The following is a 16166-nucleotide window of genomic DNA, read 5'->3' as shown; positions in this document are numbered from 1 at the left end:
GTTGCAAAGAGTCGGACATGACTGAGCAACTGAACTGAACTGGGACTGCTAATGAGTGGGGCTGTGTTCCTGCCCTGTGGATTGTTTGGCCTGAGGCACTCCAACTTTGGAGCCTACAGACTGTTGGGCATGGCATGGTCTTGCTGCTAATTACCCATGTAAGATGTCTGCCTCTAACAAGAGTTCAAGTAGAGGAACACTCCCCAATATTACCACTGCCAGCTTTTAGGACACTAGAGAGACTCATAGCTGCCCCATGCCTCCACAGGACACCCTCCAAGACCAGCAGGTAGGTCCAGCCCAGTCCCCTTTGAAGTCCTTGATTTTGCTTTGGGTCACTGTTCTCATAGGACCTTGTGTACACCCCTCGATGTGTGGAGTCTGTCCCCCAGTCCTGTGGATCTCCTATAATCAGCCCCTTTGCTGGGAAAGCCAAATGCTCTGGAGGCTCCTCCTCTCAATACCAGACCTCTACGCTGGGGAGCCTGGCATGGGGCTCGGAACACTCTCTCCTGTGTGAGAACTTCTGTGATAAAATTATTCTCCAGTTTGTGGGTCAGGATATGTAATTTGATTATATCACAAGTGTGACTCTCCTACCATTTTGTTGGCCTTCTTTTTGTCTTTGGGTATAGAATATCTTTTTTGAAAGGTTCCAATCTTATTATCCATGGTTATTTAGCAATTAGTTGTGATTTTGGTGTTCTTGTGAGAGGAGATGGGCTCAAGGTCTGTTTCCTCCACCATCTTGTCTTCAGTCACATACATAATACCTGGCTTTTATTGAATTCTAGGTTAAAATATAAGAACTGTAGCAAAGACTTTATTAGGGACAGTTGAACATGCACTGTATTATTAGATTTGATAATATTTTATCAATGTCAGATTCTTTGGGACTATAGTATTACAGATATGCGAGAGAATGTCCATATTCTTCAAAGATATGTGTTGAAATATTTAAGGGTGAAATGTTATTATGTCTGCAGTTTACTTTTTCATGGCTCAGCAAAGAAGAAAAACTATGTATATGTGGTGCATAGAGACACATGGAATTAGTGTAGAAAATACTAACAATTGGTAAAGGATGTCGATTTTGCTGTGAGTCTGAGATTTTTCAAAATTAAAATGGCGTGAAAGCCAATAACATTGAACAGCGTATCATTTACAGATGCATGTATGTGTGACAAGCTGTATAGTAAAATAGAAAGGAAAATAAAATTTAAGATGATTGTTCTTTTTGGGTGAAGAAAGGAATTTAGAGAAGGAATTTAGAAGCCAACATAGCTCATGTTGTGTGTTGGTAACACTGATTTGTGCCATGGATTCATGAGTGCTTATTTATTTTTACTATGACTTGTGACTTACATATATGTGATATGTTATTTTGTATACAGCAGATGTTATATTAAAATGAAGAGATTGAGTTGACTGAATTAACTGTGCCATGCAAAAAGGAGAAATATTTCATGACACACTGTATCTTGGAGGGAGAATTTTTTAAAGGGATAGGAAGAGAACACCTGTGTGATTTTCTCTGACCCTATGTCCCAGACTTATTTGACCAAGGAAACTCTTTTCATATAACATACCTTGAAGTACTGGAAAAGGAAATGGCAACCCAGTCCAGTATTCTTGCCTGGAAAAATCCCACGGACAGAGGAGCCTGGTGGGCTGCTGTCCATGACTTAGTGACTCAATCACCACAAGTACTATTGAATTAATGGTCTCAAGAGTCCTTTTGGGAAAAAAGAATACAAATGAACTTATTTAAAAAACAGAAGTAGAGTCGCAGATGTAGAAAACAAACTTATGGTTACCAGGGAATAAGAGGGAGAAGGGATAAATTGGAATATTGGGATTAGCATATGCTAAGTCACTTCAGTCGTGTCCAACTCTGTGCGACCCCATAAACGGCAGCCCACCAGGCTCCCCGTCCCTGGGATTTTCCAGGCAGGAGTACTGGAGTGGGGGGGGATTAGCATATACATACTACTATATATACAAAATATTAACTAAAAAAAGAGTGGATGAATGTATATGTATAACTGATTCACTGATTCACTTTGCCATACACCTGAAACTAACAACACTGTAAGACAACTCGATTTTTTTTTTTTTAAGCCCTTTTGGGAAAAGATGCTTAAATAGGACTAACAAGAATTTTAAAATTTAGCCTGTTGATAGAAACAAACTTTATTTCTTAATATAAATACTATCTGTTTAGTTAATGAAAATGTTTCAACCTTGATTTTAGGAAGACAGTTAGCTTCTTATTAACCACCCCTGTTCCATCCTGAATATTTAATTATGAAATGATTTTTTTTTCTTTTTTATGGAACAGTTACAAGAAGTTATAGTCTTTGGATTTTAGTTTTTTTCTACAACTAGACTATGTACCATCTTCAGAGTGAAATCTTTAATAACCTAGAGTCCTGTGTGTCCATTCATGTTTAGGCAGGGCCTTCATTAGTATAGTGGTGAGGATGGACCAGCTGTTGCTACAGCAATAAACCCATATCACAGTCTTACTACTTAGCACTTCTTGTCCTAACCACCTGGGACAAAGGGCTTTGTTCCCTATAGTCATTCAGGGAGCTTTGCTGTTGGAATTTTTACTGTTTTCTAGTTGTTCCATTTGGGACATTCAACCTCCTCAGTCTCTGTATCAGGTTAAACCAGATGAGCAGAATCGCCCTGGGAACTTCAGCCTGGAAGTGACCCACATTACATCTAGTCATGGTATATTGGCCAGAACTAGTCATGTGGTCCTGTCTAACTGGAAGGGATCTGGGAGACACAGGGCAGCAACTGGTCTCTGCCATAGATGATAATACTAGGACTAAATTGGAACCGTGGGAAGCTTGACAAAAAGATAATTTATGTAGGCATGTTCTCCTACCTGCTTATTCATAGTGGGAGTTTTATCATCTTTAACCCACCTCTAAGATGTTGAAAATCACAAATAAAAAGTTTTTTTTTTTAATAGTATCACTTATTTTGGGGTAGTCTATGCAGATCTTTTCCCCTTGGGGTTGAAGGTAGATAATTGGGATATGGTGTATAAATGAATCAACAAAAGCGGCTGAAGGAGGAATTATTTACATAAAATTAATCTATACATTAATATTTTTCTGTCATCTCTCCCTCATTATGGTAGCATGAAAACATTCCTTTTGAAGACAAGATTGCATCAGTTAAAGTGGTAAGTTCATATAATAGTAAGCTCAGTGTTATGATGTTGAAACTATTCGTTGGTTAATTTACATGTACATGTAGTGTATTGAGAGAAGACAGGTAGAGTAAGATCATGTAATACATACACTGTTTTGTGTAATAGAAAATTTGGTCTCTTAAATTTTTATCCAGGAAAAAGTATGTCAATTTGAAACCAGTGTGTATTCAGGATTACTCTTCATAAGAGAACATTATATGAATTTTCTGAATTCCCAGTGCCTTCTAGGTCCTGAGAATACAGATGGAGATCAAGACAGCAGTGTCCTAGATCTATCTAATGGAGCTTGCAAGTCATTATGGTTTTCTGTGTGCATTTAATCATGGGATTAAGTGTTAAAGTGTTAGTCGCTCAGTTGTGTCTGACTCTTTGTGACCCCATGGACTGTTCAGCTCACCAGGCTCCTCTGTCCATGGAATTCTCAAGGAAAGAATGCTGGAGTGGGTTGCCATTCCCTTTTCCAGGGGATCTTCCCAACCCAGGGATCGAACCCAGGTCTCCTGCATTGCCGGCAGATTCTTTACTGTCTGAGCCACCAGGAAGCTAAGGATGGCAAAAAGGAAAAAGTAGGACATTATAAATGTGTAGAACGGGGAATTAAAAGTAGCATTAAAAAGCATTTTCCTCCTTGAGGAAGTGATGCTTTACCGGAGGCCTCAAGGGTAAGTAGGAGCTAGGTAGACTGAGGGAGAGAGCTTATGAGCATTATAGGTGGAAGGAACAGGAACAAAGCCCTGGAGAAAAAGGAACATGTAGAGCATTCCAAGATCCGAAGGAGAACCAAAAGTATACTTAGAACAAGCGGGAAAGTAGCAGAAAAAAGGCAGACTATCTGGGCAGAGGCCAGACTGCAACTTCTTGGAATTTTAAGGACTTTGAAACTTATCCTCAGGGCAATTGATTGAAAATTCTTAAATACTTAAGCGGGGATGTGGCAAGATCGGATTTTAAATTTTAAAACATTACTCTGTTGAAAATATGCGGAAATATTCTAGAAAATAGCAAAAGTGGACATACAGAGAACTATTGTGAGACTTGCCAAATTGGGATGAGAGATGAAGATATTGTAGATGAGGTAGTGTTTTACTTTTAACTACTCTGTAAGAGATGTGTTCAAGTTTGTTTTGAATGGTGGACATAGTATTTTCTTTGACTTCTTTTCTTACATTTCTCTCTTAGGATTTTCTGTGGCATCCAGAGGTTAATGGTTCTATGAAACAGTGTATCAAAGTGTGGACTGAGGTCTGTATTTGAAAATATGGCCTTGCTGGTTTTGAGCAGTCAGATTTTGGAAGTCCATTCTCCTACACTCACCTATCCTACTCGCCTCTACTTTATACCAGCCTTCTTAATTTTGACCATGCTGGATTGATTGTCACTCTACAGAGAAAGCAGAGTTTTGATCCAGTGTCTCTGGGCATTACCATTCTAACCCTGTGGTGATTAGGCTTATACCACACTTTACTGATTTAAAGCTTTCTTGATTTAAAGCTTTCTGTTACTGTTATGCATGTTTGCATGCTCAGTCATGGTCAAGTCTTTGCAACCCTATGGACCGTAGCCTGCTCAGTTCCGCTATCTGTGGAATTTTCCAGGGAAAAAATACTGGAGTAGGTTGCCATAGCTCAGTTAATTCAAACTCAGATAATCTTTCTATCACAATACACATTTTCTTGAGCATTTTTCTACTTTGTTCTTCAAACTTATGTCCTGATACTTCTGAAAAAAAATTTATTTTTAATATCCTTATACCCTTTTATTATTACACTTGTGACCTAAAAGTCAAGCCTAGTGTGTTTTGGCTCATAATGTTTGGAGATAAATTAGATAGAAGACAAGAGTGCTGTTAACCTCAGAAAACCCCTAACTTCTCACAAGTCCACTTTAGAATTCCCACAAAGTCTCCATACATCTCCTTGTCAGTCCTTTAATTAAACCTGTATCCTTTCCCAGAGGTATTTGCATTAGGGATGGATAAAACAATACTCGACTTTGTTGGCCTTGTTTTGCTTAATTACTTGGGTTGCAATGGTATTTTTCTTTGCTTCTTTTCACAATAAGTATTTTAATACAGCAACTGTAACACATTAAATAGAATTTTATAGGATCCAGTGAGAACCTAGTCAACATTTTTAACTTTGTTTCTTTGAGAAAATATTAAAGTTTTCAAAAAACAAATATACAGACAACTTTTAGAATTCAACTTTCTGGAAAATTTGGATCTCACATAGTTTTGTTTTGTTTTTATTAATATGTTTTTAAATGTCCAGAAATAAGAATAATGTTATGGGTGTATTTCAGATGATTTAAACATGTGATTTATATTTATGCTGAACCTGAAAGTATATCCATCAAAGTTGTAGAAATTCACAGTTAAGCAACATTAGTGTGATGTAATTTAGAATTCAGGCAAGATCACAAAAACCTTTGTTATGACTAAGCTGAAGATATATTGCATATTCAGATCTTCTGTTCTTATAATTTACTAAAACTTGATTTTGGAGCTTTAGGTTCTATTGTAAAACTCCTTTTGATTCTTGGGGGAGAGGAAATATTCTTCTTATTGAATAAATGGTCATGTAATTACCTGAGATTGATTAGTTGACTTGTTTTAATTATTCAAGGAGTATGTTTGTATGCATATATTCATGTATTTTTTTTTACTGTTTCCATAGTAAGCTGCTGAATCCTGAGAATACATATTTTTATTATGTCTGTACTATAACTAGCTTTGTTCTCGGTATTAGGAATGTGGCTGGAAATTAGCCCCAGTCTCAGCCCTCAAGGAGTAAGCAATCTAGAAGGTAGACTAGACTTTCTTATGAATGATGACATGATAATACGAAGGGTAACAGTAGACTTGGCCACAGAGAACTGTGAAAGCACCATGTCAGAGGCACCTAGGATGAGAGTTGTTTAGAGTATAGGTGAAGATCTAAGAAAGCTTTACAGAGGAGATGAGAAGAACACTGGATTAGAAAGATATGACTGAAATAACCTTACAGATACCTATAGGCATATAAGCAAAGTTGAATTTAAATAACTCCACTGTTATCCAACAGATATTTATAAATCATGTCATATTTTAGGCCTCAGGCTAAACACTGCTGATACTTTGATTAACATAACAGAGTTCCTCTCCTCAGAGAGCTTCTAGATGACTGGCAGATATGGGTAATTAGGGAAACCAGCAATTTAGATTTATTTCTACAGATGAATGGTAAGCATTAGGTCTGAGTTACTTAGACCAGTTTGGGGAGTCTTGGTATGAAGTGAGGTGATATTTGAAGTGACTTGAATGGAAATAATTCAATAGACAGCAAGTGTAGATTAAAGAAGAGAATGTAGGAATGAAACAGAAAAGATTCTGAGAGAAGGCAGTAAAAGAGGTAAGGTAACAAAAGCAGAAGAATAACGGTAATATAACACACAGGGAAGGAAGGAGTTTTAAAAGTGGATAGTGTCACTTTAGGAACTATATAGGACAGACTGAAACTACAGGACCTGCAATTCAGAATTCATTAATGGCCTCTGAGGGAGGTTTTAATGGATTATTAACTCAAAATCAAAGCATGATAAATTGGGGCATAAATGAGACAGAAATTAAAATTAGCACAGTGAAAGCCAAATGCCCTTCTGAGTAATCCGTTGGTCAAGAGTGAATGAGAAACATTTGAGGGTGAGACAGAATTGAAGGAACATTTTTTGAGGATAAAGATGATTTGACATTTTGTGGATTGAGAGAAGGATGAAGAGAAGAGGATGAAAGGGATAATTCCAGAGTTTGAGAAGATAACTTACAGACATAGCTCCAGATCTAAAAAGGGAAGAGATACAGACTCAAGAGTAACAGGTTAGCCATTAAGTAGAATAGGGACACATTTGGTTTACTCTTCATCTATCAGAAGATGATAGACTGGGTGTATGGATAAAGTTGTGAGAATGGAGCAAGGAAGGCAAGAGCACACAGACCACATGAGTTCTATTTTTCTCTAAGTTTGAGGATTAGGCTTTATGCCAAAAGTGAGGAGGAGGGCAGGTGGGACCTGTGTAAGAAAAATATTTAGTATGATTTGGGATAGCTGCTGTGAAGAGTGAGGAAGGGAGCCACCTACAGATCAGGAAAAAGTTTCAGTAAAATAGCAATATAAAATGGGGCATGCTAGCCTGGAAATAGACTAATTTTGTTATTACATTTCTCTGCTTTCATACTTCTCTACACTTAGCATGTTTTACCTTCATAATGAGACAGTAACTGTCACTTCTCTTTTTGAATATGGCTTGGACGTTTTCTGATTTCTTAATTTTAATCGTTTCTTGTGCACATGATCGTAATATCAGGTCTTCTGTGTTGTGAAAAGTGCATTGAACTCAGTAGTCAGAGACTTAATTTCTGGTTCTATCTCTGCCAGGCCTCAGCAATACCTATAAACCTGAGTCTATAGCCTTTTTTAAAAAACAATATATACATATGTGTATGTATACATATGTAATCTCCCTGCCTATCTCACAAGTGGCAAGAATCTATATTAAAATGAGCTAATTTAAGAGAAATAGTAAATTACCAAGTAGTATGCAATTGGTGTGTGTGCGCTCAGTTTTGTCTTTGCAACCCTAGGACCATAGCCCGCCAGGCTTCTCTGTCCCTGGGATTTTCTTAGCAAGAATGCTGGACTGTATTGTCATTTCCTCCTTCAGAGGATCTTCCTAATCCAGGGATCTCCTTTGGCAGATGGATTCTTTACCACTGAACCAACTGGGAAGCCTCTATATAATTGGTAGTATTATAAGTAATATAATTTGCATTAGGTGAGGATTTCTACCAAATTTTCTCCTTGTTTTTTTCCCACATTATGGTCTATGGTTAATACATACCAGACCCAAAAGATCTTGTCTCCTTAGAGCCCTACTTTTATTTAACACTGTAACTGTGTCCACTGTAGGCTTCCAAAGATACTTTTTAATTGGCTGACATAATATACTAGAGCTTTACACGATTTACTCAGAATTCAGAATAATATTAGGCCATATTAGATTTTGGTAGTGTTTTTTATGGTTTGGGTTTCATCTTCAGTTCAGTTCAGTCACTCAGTCATGTCCGACTCTTTGCAATACCACGGACTGCCGCACGCCAGGCCTCTCTGTCCATCACCAACTCCCAGAGCCTACTCAGACTCATGTCCATTGAGTTGGTGATGCCATCCAATCATCTCATCCTCTGTTGTCCCCTTCTCTTCCCACCTTCAACCTTTCCCAGCATCAGGGTCTTTTTCCAGTGGGTCAGTTCTTCGCATTAAGTGGCCAAAGTATTGGAGTTTCAGCTTCAGCATAAGTCTTTCCAATGAATATTCATGACTGAATTCCTTTAAGATGGACTGGTTGGATCTCCTTGCAGTCCAAGGGACTCTCAAGAGTCTTCTCCAACACCACAGTTCAAAAGCATCAATTCTTCAGTGCCCAGCTTTCTTTATAGTCCAACTCTCACATCCATACATGACTACTGGAAAAGCCAAAGCTTTGACTAGACAGACCTTTATTGGCAAAGTAATGTCTCTGCTTTTTAATATGGTGTCTAGATTGGTCATAACTTTTCTTTCAAGGAGTATGTGTCTTTTAATTTCATGGCTGCAGTCACCATCTGCACTGATTTTGGAGCCCCCAAAAATAAAATCTCTCACTGTTTCCCCATCTATTTGCCATAAAGTGATGGGACCAGATGCCATGATCTTAAGTTTTCTGAATGTTGAGTTTTATCTTAAAGAACACCAAAGAATTAGCCATACAAGCTTCATGCCATCCTGTGTAGTCATACAACCATGTAAGGTTTTAAGCAAAGGAGATCCATCTTGTTGTAACAAGAATCTGAATAGGAACCCTAGAAAATTAAAATGGAAGAAGAACTTAAGGGAAAAAAGTTAAGTAATATTACTTGTATTAATCTCCTGAACTAACTATAACATTATTATAAAGATTTTTCTTTCTTCAGGATTCTGTTGCAAAGCCCCATGTGATTGTAGCAGGAGCTGCCACAGTAAGTTATTATCTGTATTCTTACATAAATGATTTTTGTTTCATATACTTAAGAACATGCTAAGAAAGAATTAACTTATGCTAAATAGAATTCTTGATTATACTTATATTTTAATTCTTATTTCTCTTACAATTAATTAGACTGATAATTTTAATTAAAAAGTTCTGAATGAACTTAGGAAATTTGATGGTAAATGTCAATATTATTTTTATATCTAAAGTTACATTATTTTTTCTTGAATGTTATACATTGAAAGTCTAATTTTTTATCAGCTCTTTGTAACTGCCTTCATGTATTTCATGAAATAATTGACCATATTTTATTCTAATATTAAATAAAAATGGGAATTCTCTTAAAATGAGAACCTTTTTTACAATAGAGGAAATGCTATACTTTCATTTTCCTGTGATAAATACTGAATTAATGCTTAATTTTTACTTCCTCTCAGTGGTCTATCAAGATTCACAATGGCAGCAATGAAGCGCTTTCCCAATATAAAATGAATATTACCTCCATAGCACCACTTTTAGAAAAACTGGCAAAGACTAGTGATGTTTATTGGGTCTTACAAGGTAAAAGTAATGAAAAAATGTCATTTTTATGTGTTTTGAGGCTTGGGTTTCTATTATCTATTTCAAGAAGCAAAATTACTACTTTATGAGAATAAATGTTTGCAAAATTAGAGTAAACTTGAGCTATTTGGTTTCCTGTTTTGAACTTAAGGAACAGACAGACTAATAAATATAATAAGTAAAAAATTAATAATAAATAAATTCTCCAAGAGTCTCAGCAGTTAGAATAGAACATAACAAAGAGAGTAAGTCCTAAAGGCAAATTAGATGCTTGCCTTTGATTTTATTTCTTAAAAAGTTTTTATTGTGATTGGGAAATATAGAAAAAGTTATCTGGTTCATAATATTAGACTCATTGGAAGTAAACATTCTTTGGAATTGACAGAATATATTTAAATTCAAACCATCTAGTTTATACTTGGCAATGAAATTCTTTAAGAAAAAGTTAACATTAGATCAACTCACTTCAGTTTATTGAATGTCCATTATTTAATGCCCTGCACAATATGAAATGCCTTGGGTATTTTAGCAATTTAAGTTGTTTGTCAGAAACTATTATAATTATTTCCAAGTTTAATGTCAAACTGAGAGAAATAACAAGGATAGTAATAATCTCTTCCAAAATCACTATTTCATTTACAGACTCATTAACCTTTCTCTTTCTAAAGTGAGAAAAAGTTACATTTAAATGATTATGCTAAGTGGTAAAAAGCTTTGATCATTAGTAATATTACCTCCTAATTGTGGGACTAAAGTTTGCAAAAATTAAGCAGCAACAGGAGGAAAAAGAAAAGATTGATTGCTATTCTTAATTAGGTGATCTTCCATAATCCAGTTTTGAATTCCCATTACCTGATATAATCCAGCATCCAAAATTTTCAAACTCTTAAGACGTGCTAGAACATAAAAATGTTTCCTAAAAGTTGTGTACTTAAGAGAGACGAGGTATAAAATTCTTTTAATTTGAAGAGAGGTATAGATTCAAAATTTGACTATAAGCTAGGAAATCTATTACAAAATCTTGGTCAACTATTTTTAAAAAAATGAATTATTAGGTGCTTGGAATTCTCAACTTTAACAACAAAATATGAAATGCAGTTAACTTACTTGCATGATTATAATTTCTACCAGTAGGGACTTCTAAGTGTATTTTAAAAAATATGTTTCATGTGCAGATCCTGTTTATGAAGATCTATTAAGTGAAAATAGGAAAATGATCACTAATGAGAAGATAGATGCCTACAATGAAGCTGCAGTCAGTATTTTGAATAGCAGCACCAGAAATTCTAAATCACATGTTAAGGTGTTCAGTGTTTCCAAATTGATTGCTCAAGAAACTATCATGGAATCTTTGGATGGCTTACATCTTCCTGAATCAAGCAGAGAAACTGTAAGAATTCTTGTATCTGTCAGTAGGGACCGTAATATCTAACTGATAGCTATATATCACTGTTCCAGTACTTTGGCCACCTCATGCGAAGAGTTGACTCATTGGAAAAGACTCTGATGCTGGGAGGGATTAGGGGCAGGATGAAAAGGAGACGACAGAGGATGAGATGGCTGGATGGCATCACCGACTCGATGGACGTGGGTTTGGGTGAACTCTGGGAGTTGGTGATGGACAGGGAGACCTGGTGTGCTGCAGTTCATGGGGTCACAAAGAGTCGGACACTACTGAGCGACTGAACCAAACTGAACTGAATTGCAGTCAGTTATTTTCAGTTTTTCTGTCTAGACATAGATCTAGAAATAAGTTGACTTTCATCACCTAGCTGAATATGTAAGAGTTTTCATATACTCTAAGGAAGAAGGTTATGGAAGGAAGGAAATGCAACTTCATTTAGTCAGTGCTAGATACTCTTAAAAAGCTTTTAAGTCCTCATTACATTCATTTTTGAAAACTACTGCTCCATGTTCTCTTTGCCTTAAACCTTAAAATAAAATTAAGCTTCCACGAAGGGAATATTTTAATATGGAGAACATTTTTTTTTTTAAATTTCCTTCTAATTCTGATACCCTAAGCATTAGTCATGGTACAGAGTAGATACTGAACAACTCCAGATTGATGGGTGGAAAGGGATTTTAGTTTAAATACAAGAGAGAACTGGATAATTATAAATTTTCACACACAGTGCAACAGATAAAGTAGTGGTCCTGAATCTTTTTGAGTATCACATAACCCTTGTATCTGATAAAAAGTAATTGTTCCATTCCTCTCCTGTAGAAAAATGCATATTTGCATACACACACACACAACACTTCTCCATATTTTTTCAAGGGCTTTGTGGACTCCCTAGAACTGGTTATGAACCTTGGGATGGACTTTGTAGACTAGTGTCTGCAAGAGTTCCAGGCTCAGAATCTTCTAAAGTCTTAAAGCTGAGAGGATGAGATTTTCTAAATGGCTGAATACTTTGAATGCTTTACAGTTCTAAAGGTTTTTAGAACCATGAAATTTTAATAAAACTAAATTTGACTGAACCTTCATCTAGAAAGGCTCCTGATAGCTTGCCTAGAATATTTTATGATGATAAAACTATGTTGAAGATTCCACTTCAAGTTAGAAACACTAAAACTATTGAGTCCCAAGTGGTCCATAAACTTGTAAACCAAATGAGAGACATAAATATTGTTAGCTAAGAGTTAATCATTTTTGGTGGCAATTACTCTACATTCTTTTTTCATATGTAAAGACTGGAAGTGTATCTTAAGTATCTTGGTATCTTCTGTATTGAATATCTGTTAATTACAATACTTTGGTCCTTGACATCTGTCAGTGTTTTTGTAACCAAAAGTCACGGCCCATTAACAGTCATGAAATCTGTATTTTTTTCTTTTTTTAAAGAATAGAATGGAAAAAACTCAGATGCATTCCAAGTAGTAAGGATGGGTATTGTTTCTTATATGTATGTATATATATTCTGAGTCACATTATAAAATGAACTTTTCACTATGGATCATAACCCAAGAAGTTTGAAAAACCCTGAACTAGTTACTTACAGATTGAAGGACTATCATTATTTACATGATTGTTTGGGAAATGATAGTAAAAAGTACAAAAGCATTTTGGTTTCAGTGCTAAAAAGTCAGTTGTATTCACAGGAGAAAATCTAATGGGAAATACATTACTGACAAGATAATAACGAAATCACTTGATTTGTTCACAGAGTGCAATGATTCTTATGAACGTGTATTGCAATAAGATTTTGAAGCCTGTAGATGGTTCCTGTTGTCAACCTCGGCCTCCTCTTACTCTGATACAGAAGCTAGCTGCTTGCTTTTTCACTTTATCTATTGTTGGATATTTAATTTTTTATATAATTCATCGTAATGCTCATCGGAAGAATAAGCCTTGTACTGACTTGGAAAGTGGAGAAGAAAAGAAAAATATTATCAATCCCCCTGTGTCTCCATTAGAAATATTTTTACAGTCTTTCTGCAAACTTGGCCTGATTATGGCTTATTTCTATATGTGTGACCGGGCAAATCTATTTATGAAGGAAAACAAATTTTATACACATTCAACTTTCTTTATTCCTATTATCTACATCTTGGTTTTGGGAGTATTTTACAATGAAAATACCAAGGAGGTAAGAATCATTTCTTTTTAGTTCATGTTATCCTTCTCATCTCATTATAAAGTCTGGATTAAAGAATTAATACCATTTATCATGCCATCATATACAAACATTTACATATATAGAAGAGGATGAAGGAATATTGCAGTTGTATGTCACTTGGTGGACTCTTAACTGTTGCTTTTGTGAAACAGTTTGGAGAAAGCTCAGTTTCATAAAGATTGTTGAAAAGTTGGAAAATAATGACTGTGAAAAAGATATCGTGACTTGGTGTTATTTTGCCTGCCTGAGGATGGAGAAAGTAGAGATGCTCCCCACTTTCTGATGGTCCACAAACATGAGATACCATTATCTTTTAGAAGTTAAAAGTATATAATTACACTAATAAGCACTTTTTCTATTTATATATTTATACACTCAGGCATGCACACACATATTAGAACTTACATAATAATGTGGGCACTGTTAAAAGTGTTCTGAATGCCTATTTTAGCTTTGCTGTAATTGCTCAGAATATAAATGTAACTCCTTTATAAGTCATGATTTATTTGAATTAATAAATTCTTTTGTAAGAAATAACTTTCATATGAGGATGATTAATCAGTTCTTCATCCCCAGTGGGAATATTCTAGAGAAAATAAAGTATGATAATGGAGCTTTTTTCTTCACAGTACAGTGTAAGAGAACTATGAGATTTTTTTCTAACTGAAATTTTAATTTTTTCTAACTGAAATTTAAGATTTTCTTAAAGAAAATTATAAAATACCACTTTTTAGATTTATAAACACATCTGTCACAGTTTAAAAAATAATATTAAACCATATGATTCAACTTAAATATTTAAAATCTCTTTTATGTTCATTTTTTAATTCATATTATACTTAAATAGTTTATTATCTCTTTTATCAAGAAACTAAATGACAGTCTTTAACTGTTTTCCCCCCAAGGTTCTTTTGAAAGAAGGATTAATTTATATCCTATAAGAAAAATTTTAACATATTTAATATATTCTGTCTAAATAATAGCTTTTTGATGATTTTTAAAACAAATATTAATTATTTTGCACAGACTAAAGTATTAAATAGAGAACAAACAGATGAATGGAAAGGCTGGATGCAACTTGTGATTTTGATTTATCATATCTCTGGAGCAAGTACAGTAAGTATTTAAAATTTAAGTTCAGAAAATATAGGAAATAATGTCACCTTAATGTTTCCTTTAGGACACCAACTCTTTGTGTTTAATATTCTCTACCATTTAGAGACCCATCTTATTTCCCACCCCATCTTTCTGTCTTCCCATTTCTCTTCTACCACCTGATCTGAGAATGTGTACACTTAAAAGCAAAATAATTATTTTTTAAAAGATAAGGCAATAATTTGTTTGTATTTACCTGACATTAATTTTGATGTAGTAGGAACAATCATCCAAGGGTATTGTTTCATGTCATACTGTTAGAAAACTAATTTAAGTTATTAAGAGGCTTTCTAGATGATACTTAGTTGCAAAGGACTTAGAATAGGCAAGTTACTATTAAAAGAAATCAGATTAGATGATTATATTTTATATTCTACCCTTCATTGTATTTTAGCAAGTTTAACCAACCATTTTTATACTTCTAAAGTTTAAAAATGTAGAACTGTCTTGCCTCAGTATTCAGAATCCTCAGATACTGATGGTCTTCTGTTGTTGACCATATATTATGTTCCATACCTCCTAAGTATTACCGCTTCCATGAGATGGAGGACTCTTCCTTAGCTCACCTGGTGCCCTCTGTACCTGGCCAAAATCATTTTTCCCTCAAGTAGGTGTCTTTTTAAGTCTTTTAGACTTAGGGTTCTCATTAACTGGAGACACCAGATTTGGTAGGGGTAGAAAAAAATGTATTCAGAATTGTAACATTAGAGCTACAGTTAAAACAAGATTTTAAGAGTGAACCTAGGTATCTAATAACCGCTTTTCACACTTTTTAAGTGAAGGTACAAATTGATTTCTATAAAATTTGTTTTTAAAGAAATAAAATTTTATTTTATTTCTAAAAAATATGTTTTAAAAATTTAACAGATTGTTTCATAATTTGGGGACTATTGAACATGAACTGGTTTTTATTTTATTTGCTTATATAAAGCACATATCTATAAACAGTAATTTAACATAGAATCAATATCATATTGAGATAACAGGGGAGATTTGCCAGAAAGGAGTGTTTTTAAATTTCCATAGCAACAGTTAAATAATACTGGGGTTCATCAGATATCTCTTAACAATTAGTACTAATGTTATTCTTCATTAAGTCTGTTTATTTTCAAAAATTGCTGGTAATTTTATGAATGACTTGTTAAAAGGGTAAAAGGCAGAGGGAGAAGTATAACTTTTAAAACTGAAGTTGCACAGCTATAATATGTATATTTGTGACAGCAGTGAAATTCCTGTGGCACTGCAGCTGGAGGGGACCTAGTAAGTTCAAGCAATTGTGGAAGAGCCAAGACCGTAAAAGAGATCCAAAGCAAGAAGACATGAAAATAGTAAGGGTTAGTTTATAAGCCCGATTCAGAATTTGTAGGATAAATTTAGCAAGTTCTCTAGAAAGTAAGTAAAGATGAATATTGAGTCATGGAAATAGCTCTGACACGTGAAGAAAGATTAGATTAATTTGGGGTGGGGATGGGGAAAGATTTGAGAGGATGTGGAAAGGGTTTTGTTTTAAGAAAATGCCACTTAAAGACATAATTAATTGCTGACATACTAAAGAG

At 34.9% G+C, this 16166-nt stretch overlaps 1 protein-coding gene across 3 annotated transcripts in view; it reads left to right on the top strand.

The window, feature by feature from the left end:
- CASD1 (CAS1 domain containing 1) overlaps window positions 1-16166 on the top strand; it is a 53855-nt gene that overhangs the window by 16757 nt on the left and 20932 nt on the right. For all 3 annotated transcript variants that reach the window (XM_010839766.1, XM_010839764.1, XM_010839765.1), the window contains exons 4-10: window positions 3158-3202; window positions 4412-4474; window positions 9219-9263; window positions 9712-9835; window positions 11011-11225; window positions 13003-13425; window positions 14482-14571. In XM_010839766.1, coding sequence (XP_010838068.1) covers window positions 3158-3202; window positions 4412-4474; window positions 9219-9263; window positions 9712-9835; window positions 11011-11225; window positions 13003-13425; window positions 14482-14571 — 1005 coding nt within the window. The remainder of the gene's footprint in view (window positions 1-3157; window positions 3203-4411; window positions 4475-9218; window positions 9264-9711; window positions 9836-11010; window positions 11226-13002; window positions 13426-14481; window positions 14572-16166) is intronic.

The sequence above is a fragment of the Bison bison genome, unplaced genomic scaffold (assembly GCF_000754665.1).
Source record: "Bison bison bison isolate TAMUID 2011002044 unplaced genomic scaffold, Bison_UMD1.0 scf7180017864134, whole genome shotgun sequence".
In the NCBI taxonomy this organism is placed as follows: domain Eukaryota; kingdom Metazoa; phylum Chordata; class Mammalia; order Artiodactyla; family Bovidae; genus Bison; species Bison bison.
The sequence above is the reverse complement of the archived record's forward strand: the minus strand, read 5'-3'. Positions and strand labels throughout refer to the sequence as shown.